The 21535-nt window shown below is 46.8% G+C and overlaps 8 protein-coding genes across 8 annotated transcripts; 4 read left to right on the top strand and 4 right to left on the bottom strand.

Moving 5' to 3' along the window:
• Positions 1-9: 9 nt before the first annotated feature.
• On the top strand, positions 10-1803 carry GLAREA_07930 (Metallo-dependent phosphatase; the record flags this gene model as incomplete). The annotated part of the gene is made up of 4 exons (XM_008082617.1): positions 10-24; positions 80-922; positions 966-1492; positions 1542-1803. The coding sequence occupies 4 exons, from the start codon at positions 10-12 to the stop codon at positions 1801-1803; spliced, it is 1647 nt and encodes a 548-aa protein (XP_008080808.1).
• Positions 1804-1942: 139 nt separating this feature from the next.
• Positions 1943-2887, bottom strand: GLAREA_07929 (uncharacterized protein; the record flags this gene model as incomplete). Its single annotated transcript, XM_008082616.1, has 3 exons — positions 1943-2257; positions 2305-2646; positions 2699-2887. 3 exons carry the CDS (start codon positions 2885-2887, stop codon positions 1943-1945), a joined length of 846 nt encoding a protein of 281 aa, XP_008080807.1.
• Positions 2888-4645: 1758 nt separating this feature from the next.
• Positions 4646-6416, top strand: GLAREA_07928 (uncharacterized protein; the record flags this gene model as incomplete). Its single annotated transcript, XM_008082615.1, has 3 exons — positions 4646-4911; positions 4970-5036; positions 5085-6416. The coding sequence occupies 3 exons, from the start codon at positions 4646-4648 to the stop codon at positions 6414-6416; spliced, it is 1665 nt and encodes a 554-aa protein (XP_008080806.1).
• Positions 6417-6516: 100 nt separating this feature from the next.
• On the bottom strand, positions 6517-8420 carry GLAREA_07927 (alpha/beta-Hydrolase; the record flags this gene model as incomplete). The annotated part of the gene is made up of 4 exons (XM_008082614.1): positions 6517-7572; positions 7619-8043; positions 8090-8240; positions 8301-8420. The coding sequence occupies 4 exons, from the start codon at positions 8418-8420 to the stop codon at positions 6517-6519; spliced, it is 1752 nt and encodes a 583-aa protein (XP_008080805.1).
• Positions 8421-11241: 2821 nt separating this feature from the next.
• On the bottom strand, positions 11242-13437 carry GLAREA_07926 (Zn2/Cys6 DNA-binding protein; the record flags this gene model as incomplete). The annotated part of the gene is made up of 3 exons (XM_008082613.1): positions 11242-12102; positions 12149-12605; positions 12659-13437. The coding sequence occupies 3 exons, from the start codon at positions 13435-13437 to the stop codon at positions 11242-11244; spliced, it is 2097 nt and encodes a 698-aa protein (XP_008080804.1).
• Positions 13438-13689: 252 nt separating this feature from the next.
• Positions 13690-13902, top strand: GLAREA_07925 (uncharacterized protein; the record flags this gene model as incomplete). Its single annotated transcript, XM_008082612.1, has 1 exon — positions 13690-13902. One exon carries the CDS (start codon positions 13690-13692, stop codon positions 13900-13902), a length of 213 nt encoding a protein of 70 aa, XP_008080803.1.
• A 3362-nt stretch (positions 13903-17264) lies between these two features.
• On the bottom strand, positions 17265-18886 carry GLAREA_07924 (FAD/NAD(P)-binding protein; the record flags this gene model as incomplete). The annotated part of the gene is made up of 2 exons (XM_008082611.1): positions 17265-18419; positions 18464-18886. The coding sequence occupies 2 exons, from the start codon at positions 18884-18886 to the stop codon at positions 17265-17267; spliced, it is 1578 nt and encodes a 525-aa protein (XP_008080802.1).
• Positions 18887-20310: 1424 nt separating this feature from the next.
• GLAREA_07923 (uncharacterized protein) lies at positions 20311-21042 on the top strand (the record flags this gene model as incomplete). Its single annotated transcript, XM_008082610.1, has 3 exons — positions 20311-20449; positions 20504-20860; positions 20915-21042. The coding sequence occupies 3 exons, from the start codon at positions 20311-20313 to the stop codon at positions 21040-21042; spliced, it is 624 nt and encodes a 207-aa protein (XP_008080801.1).
• Positions 21043-21535: the final 493 nt, after the last annotated feature.

The following is a 21535-nucleotide window of genomic DNA, read 5'->3' as shown; positions in this document are numbered from 1 at the left end:
AGCCCCAGGATGACAAGACGAATCGTGCGAGATCCCTCAAACTATCCTAGCCGATAAGTCTCAAACTAAATGTTTCTAGGTGCGTGCCGTCTGCCAGCTCGCGGCGCTCACGGTCTTCTCCATCGTCGTGGTCTACTTCCTCGACAGCCGCTTCAGAGTCCTTCCTTCTGCCATCCACAATGTCATGCCCGCGCATCATCCAGGTCTCATCATCACCGACATCACCGTAACTCAATGCTCCTCGGTCAATCTCTTGTCCAGTTGTAAGCTGGACGCGGATCTTTGGCACCGCATAGAGAAAGATTTGTTCTTGGGCAGTGGCTGGGTGTCGAGCGCATACGTCCACGTACAAAGGAAAAAGGAAGAAGAACTATTAGCCGACGACAAAGTGATTCTTGATGTCAAAGTAGGCCGGCTTGATCCCAGTTCTGGTCAAAAGGGACAGGAGAATGAGCGTTGGGAGTCCAGGCCGGGCGGGCTCTGGTTAAAACGATCCGCGAAGCGCCACGCCAGCGATTCTGCGAAAGCCATAACCGCTGTCGATGTTCTCTTTGGTGCCGATGCTGTCGATCCACGACCCGGCTGGGAGACGCTGGATCATGCTTTATTGCTGGATAAAACTGGCGAAATCCAAGAGGCTCGCGTCAGTGTCAGGAGGGGCAAGCCATCACCGCCAGCGAAAGGAATTCCACGCATACGTGACAACGGAAAGTTCAAAATCATGCAATTAGCAGATATTCATTTCAGCACTGGAACAGGGCACTGCAGGGAGCCCGAACCAGCAGACTTAGACGGGGGCAAATGCGAAGCAGACACCCGTACACTTAACTTTATTGGCCGTTTGTTGGACGAGGAAAAGCCTGATATGGTGGTACTGAGTGGCGACCAGGTCAATGGAGATACCGCACCCGATGCCCAAAGTGTATGTATTTCTCTGCCGTAATGGATGTGTACTGATTGATAAGGCCATATTCAAATATGCAGAACTACTCGTTAAGCGCAAAATCCCGTACGCCTCTATATTCGGCAATCATGACGATGAGAAAACTATTTCTCGGGCGCAACAAATGGAATTAATCGAAACTTTACCGTACTCCTTGTCTATGGCCGGTCCTGGAGATATTGATGGTGTCGGGAATTACTATGTGGAGGTCATGTCCAAAGGTTCTTCGAAACACTCCGCGCTCACCATCTACCTCCTAGATACCCACGCATATTCTCCTGACGAACGAACTTTCAAGGGCTACGATTGGCTGAAGAAAAATCAAATTGATTGGTTTAAGAAGACAGCAGATGGTCTCAAAAAGGCGCATGAAGGGTATTCGCATATTCATATGGACTTGGCATTTATACATATTCCGTTGCCAGAGTACAACAACGCCGAACTACCCATTGTAGGTCAGTGGAGGGAAGGCGTGACGGCTCCTGGATTTAATTCTGGATTTCGAGATGCTCTTGTGGAAAAAGGCGTTCTCATGGTTAGCTGCGGACAGTAGGTTTTCCGAGGTCTTCCTCATAACGAAGCACTAATCAGCGTCTAGTGACCACGCCAATGAATACTGTGCTCTCTCACCTGATGAGACTGGAAATCCAGCTCTTTGGATGTGTTATGGGGGCGGTGCGGGCTTTGGGGGATATGGTGGATATGGAGGTTACCATCGTCGAATTCGATTTTTCGATATCGACATGAATGAAGCTCGAATTACAACGTACAAACGAATCGAATACGGAAACGAATCGGAGTTGGCGAGGAAAATTGATGAGCAAATTATAGTCGAAGGGGGGAAACCGAAAGGGCTGTAACGATATCTCGAATCCACAGACATTGTGCATTTTGAATTACAAACATGATAAATATTCTTTTAGAAACATCGCTTCTTTCATCCAGTTCTCCACTTACTGTTGGTCTCGAATTTGCTCGCAACGATCACTGTCCTGCGCTTCATCCCCTCGTTGTGTCATCTCCCAATAATTTGTCTGATTCTTTCGACAGACCAACACTCTGCGTGGGAATAAAAGACAGGCACCATGTGACCAACACAGAGAGCATGGCCACAGCGGCTACCCAGGTAAGGCCCAAAACAACATATCCTAGTTGTACGTACTCCACATTGGTATACGATAGTCGTTGCTCGCTGCTAGTTCCCTCATTCAATATTTTAGTAATCTGAGGCTTGAAATTGAGGATTTGTGACTTCAAAGCAGTCATCTGGTGTGTAATGAAACTGGAAGCCCCTAGGACCACCACAAATCCTAACTTAGCCAATTTAGTCTCCAATGCCAATAACAAGTTGTATTGCTTACTATGGAAATGAAGACGGCAATGAATCTGAAGTTCTTTTTACATGGCTGTGGTGTGAAAGCCAAAATGGCTGGCAAAATCATAAGGATCAGCGCCAGTCCAGCAGACCCAGTGTACAGTCCTTGGGTCAGCTTGAGATTCAGTGGACCTCTGGGCATCGAATCAATGGTGTTGATAGTAGTTGAAAATGTACTCTCGTCGTACGATAGGTCGTGAATATTGTAACACAGTCCCAGCTCGACTACAGGTTCTTTGTCAGATTCCCATCTGATACATGCCCGGTTGAGGTACAGGTGTTCAGTAATTGATTTGATCCCATCTACTGGTTCGACAGTGTACTTCCACTAATGTTCCATTAGAATGCTATCGTGTTCGACAAGGTGATGATGTACTTACTTTCAGTAAAGGGAGATTTAGGCTTAAGTTCTCTATGCCCTCATCATGTGAGTCGACACCACCAATATTGATTAAAACAATAGCTGCAATAGTGACGAGGCAAGGGACCAAGGTAATGAATGGGAGTTTCGTTATTATCTTACTACCTCGTCTTGCTAGAAGACCACGGCGGAATTTTGTGGAACCCATTCCCAGGTATTGGCTTGCTCAAAGTCTGGAAGTTTTTTCGAATGGATAGGGATAAGAAAGGCAGAGAGATCCGGCTCGGGAATGATGGAACTTATTAAGTATCTTGGGCTTAGCCTAGTTTGACTCATTTCGACAATGTTGGATGAAGTTGGTAGGACAAAAAGGTGAGACTGAGTATGCGGCGGCCGCTTGAAAGCAACCGTAGCCAGCGAATTACTTCCACTTCATGGTTGCAGGGCTCACTACGCTTGATGCGAAGACAACACATGTTGGTTGGAGAGCCTGCTCAGGTGGGCCTCCCAAATGCCTGGGACATAATGAAATCAAGAGGATGTTGTAAGCTGATCCAATCTATAAAACCTGTCCACTTAGAAAGAAGGTCAATCCTTCCACACAGCCCATGTTATTACATTACAAAATAAGAGAGCTAGTCAACCCCCAACATCCAAATTGTCATAAATGAAACGCAAAAGTAAACTAGACATACTTTAGAATAATGGTTCAAGCTAAAACACTTCTGCCCATCGTAGAACTTATTAATATTACGGTAAAATCATCTACGTATCAGTAGATGTGTTTTGACAAACAAAGACTCGGAGTCCCATCTCAAACAGCGAAATTCTAGTAAGCCAACCTATAATTTTACAAATGTGTGACGAGGTGGAAGTGAAGATGAAATGTTTCACAAAGTCAATTCGAGATTCGTAATCGGCCATGGTCTGTCGATCTTGGCTCCACAGGATTATCCACACGAAGAGATAACAACATGCACAATTTGGACACGGAATACTTCGTATGCAACATGTAGGTTGTTTGTTTGACGGGTGCATCACGTGACACACAAATTTGGTTCGAAAGGAGCTTGGTGCGAAGAAAGTTCTACCGTTTACGTTTTGCACGGTCTAAGCACAACAAAGTTCTACCGCCATGAAAAGGAGGCGAGCGACGAATGTACTAAGACAGGTAAGGAACGGTTGACATCTTCAAGAGCCGACAATAGCATATCCCCAGCTCTCGGTCCAATTTCATCGGAATGTTGCGATGGCAACTCTTCTCCATGAGTTTGCCACCTGATTTTATCAAAACGCAATGTTCTCGAGGGCGTTCGCGGACTGTCCGCGGTAGTTAAATGCAAGCATGAAATTGCTTGCGTCGTTCAATAGAGGACTTTAGCGGGTCGGCTTACCATAGTAACTTACCATTGTTTTTGTTCTGTTCATCGCCACGACTCTAGAGTTCCGTATCACTGTTGCCGTATTACTTCCCAAGATTTCCTTCGTTTTCCACGATATCTCCATTTTTGAATTTGCCCCATGGGTAACTAAGTCTGGCAATCTTAATGAGAATAGGGAGTTGAACGCCCATCTTCCTCGTCAAACCCTTCGCTTCCCCAGCGAGTGGTGTTAAAATACCAATGCAGATACAAAACAACGGAAGATCAGTTGTGTATGTCAGCTCTCTCTGACCGCTTCCCGCCAGACTCTTATTAAATTCCGGGCCTGTAAACTGGCACCGGCGTAGCCGAACTAGAAGTGGGTATATCGCGCCGGTCCGTACGGCAATTGGGGTTGAAAATTGTATGGAGAAAATTGCGTGATTGAGCTAAAGGTAGAGATTTTCAATCAACTAGCTTGTATGAGAGCATTCGTATGAGGGGCGGGTTCAAGACGAATAAATATGAACTGACTGCATCTCGCAAGCTTTTCGAAGTCGCTAGACAAGCTTTCGCTTCGACCACCGATATCTCGACTCGCTACAATGCCAAAACTCCAAGATGAGGGATCAAAAATAAGTCAAAGTCCATCATCGGCCTCAATCGATGGTGAAAAGGTCCAAGAAGACGTCGTTCAATCAGCGTCCGGTGCTCACGATGCCGTCTATGGCGTTGGGGGTGTTGGACGTACGGCTCGACGGTTGAAGGCTCGACACGTCACCTTCATAGGATTTGGTGGAGGGATTGGTACCGGTTTGTTCATTGGGACAGGCGCAGCACTCGCAAACGCTGGACCCTTGGGCTTACTACTGTAGGTTGCAGACTTGTTTTGTATGGCAAGTTAAGCGTAGACTGACACGTTCGGATAGAGCTTTCTGTATCGTCGGTGTTGTTCTTTGGTGTGTGATGGAGTCAATTGGAGAACTCGCTACTTTGGTATGTGGTATACTTCTCATTATATGAACATTGACTCACAATGAATAGTTTCCAACTGCTGGTTCCTTTCCACATTTCGCAACTCGTTTTGTAGACCCGGCCCTAGGCTTCACACTTGCAATCTCTTATGGCTACTGCTATACCATCGCCATTGCTTCCGAGGTATCTGCCGCTGCCATTATCGTCTCTTACTGGACGGACATCACACCAGCTCTAGTGATAACTCTAGGTCTTTTTGCAATTTTCATCATCAACATCTCCTCGGTACGATTCTACGGCGAGGCAGAAGTCGTTACAGCATCTATCAAGATTCTCTGCTTCCTCGGTCTTATTTTTGTTTCCCTTGTCATTACACTTGGCGGCGCGCCCAACCATGACCGAATTGGTTTTAGATATTGGAAAGATCCAGGGCCATTTACTCAGTACAATGGCATATCTGGAAGCACCGGCCATTTTTTTGCTTTTCTAAGTGCATTGATCAATGCCTCCTTCTCCTTCATTGGCGTTGAAACCGTCGTTGTTGCGGCTGGAGAGACAGTCAACCCACACCGATCAATCCCGAAGGCAATCAAGAGAGTCACATACCGAATCATGTTCTTCTACGTTCTAGGGGCTATTCTGATCGGGATGATCATCCCGTCAAATGACCCGAATTTGACCAGCGGGTCTGGAAATGCTAATTCCTCGCCATTCGTCATTGCAATTAAGAACTCGGGCATTCAGGCCCTTCCATCAATCGTCAATGCTTGTATCCTGACATCGGCATGGTCGGCAGGTAACAGCTACTGCTACATTGGCGCTCGAATGATAGTCGCAATGGCTGTTGATCGCCAAGCACCACAGTTCTTTGCGAAAGTCAACAGATGGGGGGTTCCATACTACGCCGTTCTTGCCTCTTTCGCGTTTGGCCCGTTGGCTTATCTCAGTCTCGGATCTGGGGGAGCAGCACAAGCCTTCAAGTGGCTACTTACTTTGAGCACAGTTGCTGGGCTCTTGGCGTGGATGACTTTATGTGTTTGCTTTATTCAATACCACAGCGCCTGCAAAATTCAAGGTATCGATAGAGATTATTTACCTTTCAAAGGAAGGCTCCAGCCATATTCCGCATGGGTTGGAGCATTTGGATCTGGCATAATCGTCTTGGTTTCTGGCTTCAGCGTCTTCCTCACTGGTAACTGGTCGACTGCGGATTTCATCGCCAACTATATCGGCATTATTATTTACATCGTGCCATACCTTATCTGGAAGTGCTTCAAGAAGACGAAATTAGCCACATCTCTATCAATAGACCTGTATTCAGGACGGTTCGATCCTAGTTGCGTGCCTGAAGAGCCCATACCGACAACTTGGTGGGGCAAGTTTCTGGACTGGCTCTTGTAAACGGACGAAAGTTTGATGAAGTTAATTTATATGTTTCCACTTTTCATATTCTTTGACTGACTACATTGAGCTGCCATGGTGTACTTTGTGATGATATCTCTCACTGTATGTAATATGGTGCGGCTTGCCAGAACTCACATTGACTTCGAGCCGCTGGATCCCTAAGTTGAGTCCCCGTAGCGGTGACATTGACGTTCGTCACATTGCCTGCTTCACTATACAACTCTATTCCTTTCGGAATCCCAGTAATTGCAAAGGATGTGAGATACCTCTGTAGCCCGATAGCAACAGTTTCGTTTACTGGCACTCCGTCATTGAGCGTACTCGTGTCTCCATTGAAAAACGTGAATGGAATATCTTGGCCGTGTAACCCTGGTGGTACCGAGAATAGATATCCATAGCTCGTTTTCATGGTTCTTCGTAGCCAATAAGCATTGCAGGTAAATGCTAGGTCACTGATTGCTAGAGCTGTCCTATAAATTGGAATTGAGTAACCGTACGTGCCGTTATACACAGCAGGGTATAGCTCCGTCGCAAGATCCTCGCGCTGCTCCACCGTTGTAGTAGGGAGAGCCTGGGCTAAGAATGATGTGAAGTTGTCTTGAGTTTGAACGAACGGCGGAGTGAACAACAATCCTTCGTTGGTGTTGTGACCTACCAGCACGGGAACCTTGTGAAATTTACCTTCAGCAAGAAGACGACCTGGAAGATCCGGGACATAAGAATCAGGTGAAGCGTCGACCACAGGTCCAAATGTGAACTGTCCGTAGGGTGACTGGCCCACGACTAGCGAGTTGAGGTTGTACAAGTTTTCGAAAGACAAAGCCCGGAGTTCGTCGGTAGTGTTGACTGTCTTCTGGACAATCAAGGAGGCATTGCCCAAAACGCTTGAGAAGATGTCGGTGGTCTCGCTTGGGGTATAGGGAAAGAACCCGGGTGATTGGGGAATTGCTTGCTGGAAAGGCACACTTCCTTTACCACCATATGAAGTGATATGATGCATGATTGATCCTGCGCCGGCTGATTCTCCAAAAACGGTCACACGGTTTGGATCACCACCGAAGAGATGGATATTGCTTTGCACCCAATCAAGCGCTAGTCGTTGATCAAGAAGACCCGCGTTTGCAGTTACATCTGGATCTCCGGAAAGCCATCCCTAACATCGTTAGCAAATGCTTCTGCACACAGAAGGGATTACTGACGAAAAGACCTAGACGATAATTCAAAGCGACATAGATTATACCTTCGCTTCCATTCTCTTCGCTCCTAGCGATCAAGCCAGCTGGGTTTCCTACACTAACTTTGTCTCCTGCGGTATATCCACCGCCATATATTTGAACCATCACAGGTGCACCTTGAGTTGATCGCTCCCGACATGGTTTTCCGACCTCACATTCCACACTCCAGGGACCTCGATCGCTTCCAAATTCTTGACCGGTTTTGAAAATGGATTCGGGGACTATAACGTCAAGGAACAGGCAGTCTTCTGAGGTCTCGGAGCTGGGCTGTGGAAGAGACGAAATGTTGAAATTAGTTGTTCCATTCGATGCTGGCGGAAATATGAACCTCGTGACGTCCTGGCCAGTTAGGAGCGAGGTGAAAAATTGCAATTGATTCGATAACCAGACTAAGATCCATTATTATGGTTTTTACAACTTGATGAGAGACCTTACATGGGTCTGCTTGAGGACAGATGACTGCTCGCTGTCCATCATTTATCGTGGTGTTGCGGCCTTCAGGAGCGAGAGGAGCGGAAAACCGCAGAGGCCCGACTGGTGCTTGACCGTATCTAATATTCGAGAAATTGTAATATGACCCTGTAGACTAAGCTTTTTAGCGAGTGATCACTCCAACGGAAATTGTCAATATCTCTGAATCTCTCACGTTGATTGTGCCTTGATGAATGGCGTAACCCAAATCTACCGTCGGTAATGACCGACCAACAGCAGCGCTGATAACGACGACCACATAACAAAAATGTAATAAAAGGTATTCAATATTCATGATGAACAAGGGTTAAAATACCTTTTCGCTTGGCTATCAGTAGGAAGGAATGAAACTCGGTGTAAAGAAAACCGCGCTCGTACTGGTAAATCGATAGAGGAAAGCAACGAAGTGCCATGGAATAGTTATACCTTGAATCAAGCTCTCATAACCCCGACTTCTGCATTTAAGACCCGATCGTCGTGTTTACATCAGTCTGACGCCAGTACTAGACTATGCGTGTCCGGCTCACTCAATGGACATAAAGATCGGATTCCATCTCACTTCCGGTTAGATCTTGCATCTAGATTGTTACTTTGGATGTGGGGTGCAGCAAGCTAACGAAGATCGGCTTACCAGAGCAGGTTCGGCGCTGCTGTCCAATCTTTTAGTCTCTCATTTGGTAAGTGGCAATAATGAAGGTGAGACTGCCAGCAAAAACATTCTGAAGTCGTTCGCAGCAACAGGGAAAAGGGTTGTCCGTTTGATGGGACCGAGACAAGTTGGGATGATTATGCTTTGTGGCATTGAAAGTAGCGCGCAGCAATAGCGCAGTTGGTTTCATAATTAAACCTCTTCGTGATACGTATGTCTAACACCCATCATCTTGCGTAAACGATTGGGTTCTAGCAGCATTGACTCAATACAGACAGAAGAGTTCATCGAGAGGTAGAGATTTTAAAAATGACGTTCTCAGTTCCTCGGTTCCTTGCCTCGCTTCGGAACGCTCGGTTACAGTGCATACTCCGCACTTGTACCCCTTAGGTCACAGCACTAACGAGTAACAACATTCAAATTTTCCGCGATCACAGAAGGAAGAACCTCGTTGAGCCCCTCATATGATAGTAACGTCTATCGAGATTTGCCTGGAATTACATGGGAAGCTGATCAAGCTTCCTATACAGCTTTATCTTTTCTAATAATCACAAAGCTTAAACACTTCATTCACAAACTGATGTGCCATAAATTTACACTGGCTATACTCCGTACTCGCAGACAAAGCACACAAAAGACAACTATTACCCATCAACATCAAAAAGGCATCATTCAGTGCCAAACTCATTGAAGATTGTATGCCTCCTACACGATCTACATCTCGGGCGAAAACCTATCCCTGTTCTCATCTGAATAGCAGGAACATGACATATCTCTGTAATCATGCCTCGCATAATACCTCTATAATTCCCCAAAACCAGAACCGAGATCTAGATCTCACGCAAGCCAACGAGTTCGTACCATACCATAGAGCAATGTAGTTAGTAACCTAGTTCTTTTCAGTCTACTATGGTTAGGCTTGGAGGAATATAGGCGTGGAGGCCAGGCTACGTCTTTAGTTAGACTTATAACAGTCATAGTTCTAGAGAATGTGCCCTAACAAGCTGCTTACTCCTAAGAGTAAACTAATTAAATTGCGGTGTCGTAATCTTTTTGACAGTTATTACGGATGAGCATTGTGACTGTAAGGAGTACTTGTAACACAATGCTAAACAACGTAGTTAATGAAATTTTAATAATTTTTAGTTAAAATTTATGCTAATAACTTTGAAGTAGATAACACAGGAGCAGCAAACTATATCAAGTATAGGTCATAATTAATAACATTAATTTTTCCAAATGTAATCCCTTGACTTTAGCAACTGTAAGGTAATCTCGTCAAGGTTTGTTATAAAGTAAGCCTATACTTCTCAATCTTTCTACAGGTAAGTAACACAAGAGTGAACAACCTAATACAAGACTTTAGGCACAAGAGACCAGTGTACTCTACTAACAGGATCTATACCCACAAAAGCCTTAGTCCAAAAATTTGAACTACACTGTGAAAGTGAATAACCCCTATCCACATTACCACATGCACTCCCCCTCATCCAAAACTCTACATAAACACTATACGTCCTATTCCCAAAGTGAGTCAAATTAAATCAAGTACAGTATCACATCCCAGATATGAAGACTATTAGCTCATGCTGTTCAGTATTTACAAGCCCACAATCACACACTCCTCTCCCTACCACGTCCGCATCCAAACAGAAGCACTAGAATACTTCGAGATGCAGCCTATTAACTATGTTTTACCATAGATTCGTTTTACATATACAGACAACACTTCATCGCCTCATTTTCACACTAAATCTATTTATACTATTGCTCAGACGAAGTGGACAGACACCTCAGGGTTATCGGCCTTGCCGAATCTTATACCCGGACCCAAGAGGGACTGATACATCAGTTGGATGACCAGTCCCTCCTCGTTGCCAGATGCGCCTTCTGAAGTGTTCCGGTGTAAGCTTCAGTTGTGCAACTGCTGGCACAGTAAACACCTCATCAAGGACATTCGCATGTACACAAAAAATAGTCCGAAACCCTTTAGATCCAAAATCGCTTTATTTTCCCTATCCCATAAATAATATTCACATGGCAAAAGCTATCCACATATGACTTGCTGTGAAACCATTACCCACTAGATTCCATCCTTACATTCCCCCACTTGAAAGAACTCCTCATGAATGACATATCCCAAGAACCTAGCGCTCCAATCGGAATCCAAAATGCTATACATTGATAAGAAAGCAAGCACATGTTTTATTTGCGTCGATCTCAGACCCAAAACCCATCCAGATAACTCTGTGCTCTTACAGTAATGATGATTGCTGTTGAAAGACAGCAAGCATGAGAGATGATGGCTTCAAGGTGTTTTACGCAGCGGAGTGAAGCCTAGTATTGCCGTATCCACGCATGCAGCTGGTTTGGTACATCAGAACAGCTGGTGAAAATAACTTGCGACTCGGCCTTCCTTCATCGGCGTTTCGTCTTCTGGGGGTCTTCATATAACCTCTGGGGGACCTCATCGAAATGGCATATCTCCGACTCCTCCCATGCCGGGATTAATTTCCTGGCCATGGCTATTTGCTCTCTGCAAATGGCTGAATTGTCCCGGCACGCTTCGAGGGATTTGTACTCCAAAACTTGAACCACTCCCTTGTCGCAACGGCGGCCGGCGTATCATACCCATCGTGTTATGTGACCCAACACCTTGTGCACCAAGATTCATGTTGCCGTCAAATTCCTGCTTGAACTCAACTTGACCGCCACCACCAACGCCCTCACCCAAATGACCCAGATTATTCCGTAGGTGCATATCATTGGGCATGGTGGTGGCATTCATGTTGTGATATCCACCGTAGCCGCCCATCCCAGGGTACTCCATCGGACTCATGGGGCTTTGAATGATCGGCGGGCTCGTAAATGGGGTGTTGTCGCTGCCGGTTTCGGGAGCATCGATAGGAGAGCCGAGGGCTTCCATCTGCTTATTGTATGGCGCAAGAGCTGGATTAGGGCGACTGAAGTCGGCATCTGGTTCGACCTTGAAGTGTCCGCTCGATCCATCTCCATTGTATCCGGGAAAGTTGCTCGCGACCCCCATTCCTGCGTTGCCGAAGCCATCAAAGATATCCACTTCCGCATACTTATTTGCGGCAGTATCCGGAGCGCTCTGCAGCATCGGATTAACGAGCCGAGGGAGGACATCATGGACCTTAGAGAGAAGTAGCGGTAAGAACCTATGGTCTCCACTGCGTAGAATCGACAAGAGCCTGATAAAATCGTTGAGGTAATCGCGGGGACCGAGTTGGAAAGGATCAGGGTTTGGTGGCAGTAGCGACAAGACATCGGTCAATGAACAGGCGACGTCGAAAAGTTTTTCAATCTGAGCCGCGTTAGTTGTGCGTGATCGAATCTGAGACGATACATACCAAACCAATTCCATGAACCTCCATACTTTGCTGAGAGAATTGAGAAGTCATGGATATTAACTCTCTGGCAATCTCAACAGGATAATGAAAAGTCATGCTTGGATCTTCATGGTTTGAGCTCAAGCAACCGTTTTGAATGCTCAACTGCCACACCATCGTCCGCAACCATGATTGGCTCGTTCTCAAATCAGCAGTCTGGTTCTCGGTGGAGTTGAGATATGTCGGCAACGCGTCGTTGAGTTGTTTTTGCAAGGCGGCCAAGTACGGCGGCGAGCAGTCTGTCCGGGTTTTGTTCCATAAGGCAACGAAGCTTTCATCGAATGGTCTGAAGAGGCTGATCAGGTGTAAGAATCCTTGTAAGTGGTGAGCTTGAGGGTCAGACGGATCGTCGTTTTGCGTGGGGAGACTGATGGTTGCTTGGAGTGAGAGTGGACGATGTCGCTGCAAGGCATACGCTCTGTTGTGAGGGTTAGCTTCATATGAATACATGGTCGACCAAGGGCAGCAAACCTCTCTGTGACGAACAGCAGCCAGTAGAGCCTTCGTCTCCTTGACGACTCTACGGCGTCGAATTGCAGATACGATTCCTCCTTTTGCATGGACAGAATATGCGATAATGTGGTAGCCTCCCGTAGATGAAACCATGCCTTGTTGTGCAAATCCAGACCAAAGTAGCACCCGAAGAGGAAAAAGCTGGTGACCAGGCTGTTGAGCGTTGGGGTTTCCAGATGATCGTAGCTCTTCCTCACCCTCAGCGTCTCCTCCATCAGCAGATTTCCAGACACCAGGTTCGATCCAGGCACCGTGTCGAGACCTAGCGGGTCACCTGGAATTCCCATGCCCGGCTGGATCATCATGAAGGCACACAGCGCGGTCAGCAAACAGTAGGTGTCGACATTCTGGTCGGCGTACATTGCCTGCTGCTCGAGTCTCTCGCGGTGGAGGATGGGCAAGGTGGGATACATGTTGGCGAAAAAGAACTCGATGCACTCCTTGATCATTTCCGGTGTGAGGAGACCCGGCGTGGGTGTGAGCGTCGGACTACATGGTGGACTCGTGATGCCGTTCATTCGACTCGCGACCTTGTTGGAGAGCGTCGTCTGCCTTTGTGTTTCCCGCAGTTCGCTGATCACCTTGGCTCTCGACCCTTTCGGGCCCTTCTTCTGTGGAATGGCGTGGTAGGTACACGAGAGTTGTGCCTGGGAGCAATTCCTGCACGGGTTGATTCCATCACATTTGACCTTTCTGCGATGGCAAGCGTCGCACGCTCTCTTGACCGACGACGACATGGCGGATCGCTGCGACGACGCGAAGATGCGACGATGTGACGATGCGACGACGCAACTCGAAGTGTAATTCCCTCCACACGGCTCTGCGCGCTCAATTCAATGGCCTTCCACCACCACGGGACGGGTCGCTTTCCAGGCGCGCAACCGACGGCGGCCTCCCTCTGTTTGCCCGACCCGAGGCGGTTGTTGGTTTGGTTGGCGGCGGTATTCAGGTTCGTCGAGTCGAATATGGGGTAAGGGGAGAGGCTTTCGATGTATCGTGGAGAAACTGGAGCGGATGGAGGTATTCGGTCCTTTTGGGCGAGACTCGAGAGACGATGTTTTTGGACGGTGGAGTGGAGAGTAGAGAGGGGAGAGGGGAGAGGGGAGGGCAGCGAGGGCGACCGACGAGCGATGGGTTTGGCTGCGGCGGGCGAGTGTGCAGGCAGGTGCCGTTCAGCGGGAGGACTGGGACTGGATCCCTAGGGGGCTCGACTGGCACACGCAGCAATTTCAACGCACCTTAAACAGAGTGGGCCCAAAGGCAGACAAAAACATGAGTAGGTTGACATGATTACAATCCTGTTAATACCATCTTATTAATACAATTGATCAGATTGTAGTTTTCTCAGAAGGATACCTAGGCGCTCTACTGTACTACTGTCCGTCTCGATCCATCGGCCTGACGACCTGACAGCGTCCAGCTCGGCAAAACTCGGCTGACCGCAGATGTCTCTGGAGAGTGGAGCCACGCCCAAGAGTACGGAGTACTTTCGTCCCTACCGAGCCTACACAGAAGGAAAGGAAGGATAAACTTCTTCTGTCGACGCATCACACATTCACGGCCTTTTTTTATTTGGATCTATCTATTTTGAACTTGCAATCATGAACCAAGAACCACTCCCTCTTCGGTGCAAACTTCATCATCCCTAACCACTCCTACAACTCCAGTTACACAACCATGCTCCCCTGAATTCCCTGAATTCACTGCAACGTAACAGTGAAAAGCCTCACATTGCCTGTGAGTCCACCATTCGCGACGGTCTTTGGTTGCTGATGCGAATGTCAGCAACACCACTTCTCGCTGCTGACCGCTATGGTGCGCGACTGAAGCATGGCTAAGCTGAAAGAGCTCCACGGTGTATCACGTTTCTGGTTGTTTCATCATCTCAGCAGCATAATATTGTCAGTTGATTTGGTTGATTTGGCTTCATCTAGTGTCTGCATGAATAATGGAAATGCCTCATTTGTTTCGTTTCCAGGACTCGCCTTCTCCCACCGCAGTCGAGGCATCACATCAAACTCAATCCACAAAGCCAGCTAGCTCTTCGTAGGAGAGGTCATTCTCTCAGACGATGTATATTTTCAGAAATACGAGGACTGGTGCCTTGTTGGTACTTTTTGAAAAGACAAGTCAAGTTAACTGGTCAGTTCTGCCATAGGCCATTACAAAGCATTGTACAACATTGTGAATGAAACCTACACAACAATCTGCCAACAAATATATTCGAAAAAATTCACATTTTATTACGGTAGGAAAGGCCTTCCCAACACTTCCGTAGTAGTTCTACAGTACTCCGTACTTAGCAATCCGAGATCTCCTTCCGTCATCAATCATCAACTCCAATCGGATATCCCACCCACCTGGGCACTAGCCAACCTATCTAATCCTCATCAGGAACATTACGCGATGTCGCCCCGACACCATCAAGATTCTTCGCGTCCTTCTACCGACCTTCCATGCATGACAAGCATATTTCCGCATTGACGATTGGCTGAGAAAGGGAAAATGGGTCCAGGGTCAATTCCGTCGATGTTTGGTCAGGGTGATGATTATGTATTATCAAGTCATGAAACAAAGCTCCCGGAGAGACATGAGATATACTCAAATCAACACCACCTATAATTATTACAATTAAGGTTTTATTAATTTCACATTCCTATCCTCGTATGGCCTCATCAGCCGTAGGCCAAACCTCGTCTTCAAAGCAAGGCGAATATCACAAATCGCGATGACGGTTGAAAGCCGAACCGAAAATAGTATCTCTTAGAACCGTAAAGACGAAAAACATGACCATTATTGTGATTTATTACTGTACTGTGCTTCTAAAAACTAATTCCGTGCATTCATGGCCGGGTCACGGTGGGTGGTGTACTCGAGTACCTGTCGCACCGAGGACGAGTCATTAGTCCAAGGTCGTCGCTCGCCTACAAAGGGGGCGGTTGTTGTCATGTGATGGCTAGGAGTGGCTATGTTACATCTACAATACTTCCTCTTCTACCTATACTGAGGGATGTTCAGGCCACCCCCCCACCCCCCCCCCCCACCACAAAAAAACCCGCTTTTCTTATAAAAACACGGGTCAGGTGACTTAAGAAAGGAACACCAAAACCACACGCCGGCGCGCCCTGCCCCGGAGCTTGCGAAGGGCCGTAGATGCGACGGCGCCTAGATAGGAATATATTTAGGAGACTGTGAAATACTCCTAATCTTGAGTCAAGATCACGGCAAAATCTAACTGTCCCCGTAGCTTGCGTAGGGCCGACCTAGGATTTTAACGAAGTGGCCGAGATCTTGTATAGAACTATGACAGTACATAATCTATGCTACAAGAAGTAGCGTATATGAACTTAACCCGGTTTTCTAACTCGTAGGGGACAACTTAAGTAGTGATAGAATCGCGATATTTATTCGATTCACATAACAAGAATATTGTGTATTTCGTCATTTTGTTTCTAGTAAATAAGAAGTTCTCAGATTCTGCTTCTTCAAGATAAATATATTTCAAAGTATATACATCCTCGGTCCTCGGATATGATACTTAATAATTGGAATGCTCTGCTATTTGTTTAGGCTTCTGCGATTCTAGATATCAAGCTATGCTTCTCAAATTAGTAGTATACTCTACTATCATTTTGTCTTAACGATCATTTGAAGATAACACTTTATCTGCCAATTGCCTCATTTGCTCGAGAAATATGAATTTCAGAGCAAAGAGGCAGTCTCACGCAACAGTTTAATGATAAAACAAACTTTTATTACGTTGAATCTTATACTAGACTCGTGTGAATATCTTATCTCCTGTTCTTTTGCTTGTGCTCATCCAGTTTGTTCGTGTGAAGCCGCAGCCACTTCTATACCGAAAACGTTGGAAGATTTTATATTTGGAAGTTAAACAAATGGTCAGAAATCGCGAGATTTTAGAAACACGGTTCGTCCACTATTGCATTGTAAATCTGACGGTAAGCATGTTAGGTAACTTCAAAAACGAGGTTTAAATACTTTTCTTTAATTAGAAGGTTTGACTTTCTTAATGTGGAGAATGTTGTAGGGCTATTTGAAAGAGTTGAATAGATATGATCTTTTGGGTAGAATGTCGTCCGCCACTATGAGGAGGGGTCTCGTTAGCTTTGTAACCGATGAGTCAGGAGGTCTAAATGTTTTGATCTGAAAACTCTGATTCGGCTGACATTGATGCTTACCTTCAGTGGATGTAAAATGAAAAACGAACTTAGTTGTGGTAGTAAGTGAGTTCGTATGGCTGTTAGCCTGTTACAATATTGTAAACTGACTTGAGATTATTCGTTGATGTAACAAGCAACACACCGAGGAATCTACCTTGCTAATTTAACTAGTATTCCCGGACGTATTTTGTTAAGGTATTCTGGAGAACTGACAATCTTGATATAAACCTCTAGTGTAATCCAGACTTGTATAAGTCGAAGTTATAAAGACATGAGGAATACTATAATTTTCGACACCTATCCTTACAACCAGTAGCATCGCCCAAGTCACTCGTCTTCACATCTACATTAAATCACACAATCGATGAACCTCTCCCAAACCCTCACAGTCCTTTTTCCTCCGCAAAAACAGCAGCCCCAATCCCCGCCTTCCTCCCAAAAACAGCACCAGAAGTCAACCCGCTCCCGCCCGGATAGTTTTCATAAAACAAACCGCCAACCATCTCCCCCGCACAGAATACTCCGGGAATAACGCTTCCGTCTTCCGCTGATATCACCCCGGCAGTCTTAGGATCAATGGCCAAACCACCAAACGTAAACGTGACGCCGCAGCCGACTTTGACTGCCATGAAAGGAGCTTTGTCTAGGGGGAGCGCCCAGTTGGATTTAGGGATTTCCAGGGTCGAGGTGGAGGATTGTGTTGAGAGGGTGTCAAGGATAGCGGGGTCCCATTTTGCGTCTGGATGTTCGTTGCGATGGGCGTAGACGGAGTTGTTGTATCCCTCTACAGTTCGAATGAAGGCCTCTTTGTCTTTCAGCCCCTTGGCAAGTAGTTTCCCAGCCAACTCTTCCATCGTATCACCGTGAATTTTCTCCACAACACCATCCCTATATTCCTCACTCCTGAGCCACTTTACCCCCTTTTGGTCCCAAATCTGAAATGCCTCTCCCTCAGGCTGCGCCAAGATCGCCCTCCCGAATTTGGCATAAGTGTAATTCCGCAGATCACTACCTTCATCAAAAAATCTCAGGCCGTGGATGTTCAGTGTAATTCCAAGGGGATATCCAGATTTCGTGAATTCGTTTGAAACTTGTCTATCTCCACAATCTTTGGGCGCGTTGGCGTCCCAGGCTACGGCGTGACACCCGCCCCAGTCGCCTGTAGGTTTGGCTTTGAGTTGGTCGAGTGCTAGGGAGAGGACTTCGCCTTTGTTGTATGGAGTGCCTCGGACGTGGGCTTTTTCCCAATGGGACCCCATGTGTTGGCTTCGAAGTGTTGTTGAGGATTCGAATCCGCCTGCTGCTAGGACGATGGATTTTGTCTGGATGGTGAAAGATTCGCCTTCTTGCTCCGCGGTGACGGTGATATGTCCTGTTTCGGTATTTTTAGAGATTGATCTCGCAGGTGTGGAATATAAGACTTCTATTCCATGTGATTTGGCTGCCTTTTGGTGAAAGTCAACAAGACCAGCACCGCCATCTTTTGTCTTCAAACATATTCCACCAAAGAATTTGTAACGACCATCCACTTTGTAAGCCTGGTTGTGTCAGAAATTGAAAGCGATGAAGGGTGGAGACTCACCTGCCGATTAAAGCTCAATTCGAATATCAATCCCTGGGAGGCCAACCATTTCACCACCCCATTACTCTCCTCAACCAATTCCCTGCCCAGCTCCTTATCATACTGACCTCTAGTCACTCTATCTAGATCCCGAAGAAACTCTTCCTCAGGGTACGCGGCAAGGTCAATCGTCTTTGCAGTCTCACTATCAACATTCGAAAGCAAATGCAATAGATCATCTAACCCACCATGCGCGGTACGAAATGCTCCTGCAGTAAAATATGTATTGCCGCCTGCCCAAGAAGGAGGACATGCATCTATCAGCAGGACACGACCAGATGTCTTTTGAGAAGCGGCCAGCGCGGCACAAAAACCTGCATTTCCTCCACCGATGATGAGCACGGAGCAGGCGGTGCTCGTGAATGAATTATTGTTACTCGACATATTGTTGATTTCAACTAATACGAGATTGTACGCTGGTAGGAAGTGTTACCCCGCGTTAGCTAGGTAGGAGTGGGATGAAGTTACGTCATGAAGTATGAATAAATGCTCGAGTTAGGTGGAGGCTGTTTGCTAGTATATTGATAAAACTGTGGTTTTCTTGCATTTCTAAATTGGACTCATGTGTTGGACACGTAAGAAGTACTGAGGAGGTTCTGAGATAGTTTGTCGAATTAGCCACAACATAAATTGCAATACTTGTCCCCTTTGTGCAGAAAGCCGTACGTTATTCTAAGTGAGCTTCCGGTAAGTAATTACCAACAGAAGACACTTTTTATGTCGAGATATACATACTATGAGCAATATTACCAATTTGGTGTGAAAAATGGGAATATGACTGGTTAACATTGCAGCAGTAATATAACTTACTCGCCTGAATGTAAAATGGATATATAGCGGAAAATGCCACCATAGGATTGATGAAAACATACTGCCATAGATGCACTATCATATATGCTAGACATGAGCCCATCAATTCCATGTAACTCTCAAGCCAGCGTGTGAAGACACTTTTTATACCCGGACTGTCTCGAAGGCTCGGAGTATCAAGCGTCCCGAACGATACACCATTCGGCATGCAACGTTTTCTATTCCAGTGATATGTTCAATGTACCTCGATGTGGACACAGAAGAACATGGCGAAAATGACATGAAAAGCTCACCTCATTACCCATGTTTCACCTCTTCGAACCGAGGGGCTAAGGTCATGGCAGCGGCAACTTCATCTCCGCTGCAAAGCACATCTTTTCTAGCTTCGAATGAACATCGGCAACGAAATTAACGAGAACAAAGTACATTCTTGTCACTCTCTCCCAACATAGTTAGTTGAATCGTTCCAAGAATTATCCGTCGTATAGAAAGGGTGCAAGGCGAATTTTCAAGCGAATCCAACATGGGAATACGAATCGATCGATGCGCCTTGATCCAATGTCCCGTACGACTTTGACTACTACGTACCCATCTGGAGTCGACTAGCTTCAGGGGTCGTGTCAACGCTGGGCTGCCGTGTTTTTCGTTCCACCAGGGCGATTTGCACCATTCACGGTGGCCCATTCACCCACCCAATCTCTCCCCACACTCATGGGCAGGCCAAATGTGGCTCGTGAGCTTCATGCCGTCTATTTTTGTTTACCCCTTCCTCCCTTCCGCGTCCCCTTCCCCTTCGTATTCATCCCTTGAATAAAACCTCGAACCATCCGCCCTCAATTCATCCCTTCTTTCCTCTTCAACACGCTCGTTCATCAACCCACACTCGTTAATTCGCATCATTGTCGCCTCGTTTGACTTCTGCTTCTGTCTTAATCCTCGCACTACTTACTTACACATCTACCTGTCCCATCTACAAGAAGATACTTAATACCCTCAACATGCGTATCTCAACCATCATCGTCTCCGGAGTCATGGCTGCTCTCTCAGTCCGCGCCCAGAGCACCACCGAGTCCGTCGCATCTGGCACTCAATCCGTCTCTCCAGTTCAAGCGACCCAAGCCGCCTGTTTGGCAGCCTGTAAGTCTTCAACGCTCGATCTTTCGGATGGAACGCGAAACTGACTTCTCCCAGGCCCTGCGACCGACACCAAGTGCAGAGACGCGTGCATTGTCGACCCAGTCGGCGTCCCAAACCCAGCCATCGCCTGCATCACCAACACTTGCACCCAAGGAAACGGTACCGCCGCTGAGAACTTGGCTTTCGAGAACTGCCAAAAAGCCTGCAGATCGTCTGCGGCCACGGTCACCGCCACCACCGATGCTCGTCCAGGTTATACTGGTGGTGTTGTCGTCCCTACCAGCGCCTCTGGTGCGGTAGTCTCTTCAAGTGGAAGTGGAAGCCCAAGCGCCGCACAAACTGGAACCGCGTCCCGATCTGGAACATCCTCTGGTTCTGTCCAGACCGGTACATCTGCCACTACCGGTGGAGGTGAGTGATCATAATCCGATTCGGAATTTGAGTGTAAACTGACCATTTAATCAGCTGGCCCTGCTACCACCTCTGGCGCACCCGCAACCACCTCATCATCCGCCGCCAACGCCGAGAACGTACGCTTCGGCATGTCCGCCGTCGGTGTCGCTGGTGTTTTCGCCGCCATCTTCGCTTTGTAAACAAACATATTGGATTATGCGCTGGACGGAAAACAAAATGGGGTTGGATAATGGAACGGTCTGGTCTGGTTCATGATAGGAAAACATACATCTCCTGGCGTTATACCCTTGGATACCCGTCAAATCGCCAGGGCCTTTGGATCGGACTGGGATTGGAAATGATAATGGTCTTAGGCCTCAGCGAATGCAATATCCCTTTTGGAATGAGAATTTGGCGTCTAAATGTTTGCGACGGCTGCTTGTGAGCGTAAAATTACTAGTCATATAATCGTAATACCCATATTGAGCAAAAAGTCATGCTACTGCACTGTTTGGCTATTTTGTTAAGCGATAACCTCCTGCCACGACAGCCTCATCGCAATATTTCTGCTCACTCAGTCGTGCTTTCCCTTGACTAACCACCAATGCTTCTCAAGTTTGTACCGGGCAATTGCTTGTGGGGATTGCCATCTTGGTCAGTTGAAGCTACCCACTAGAATTGCTCACCTGAACG

The sequence above is a fragment of the Glarea lozoyensis genome (genome assembly GCF_000409485.1).
Source record: "Glarea lozoyensis ATCC 20868 chromosome Unknown GLAREA16, whole genome shotgun sequence".
Classification (NCBI taxonomy): domain Eukaryota; kingdom Fungi; phylum Ascomycota; class Leotiomycetes; order Helotiales; family Helotiaceae; genus Glarea; species Glarea lozoyensis.
The sequence above is the reverse complement of the archived record's forward strand: the minus strand, read 5'-3'. Positions and strand labels throughout refer to the sequence as shown.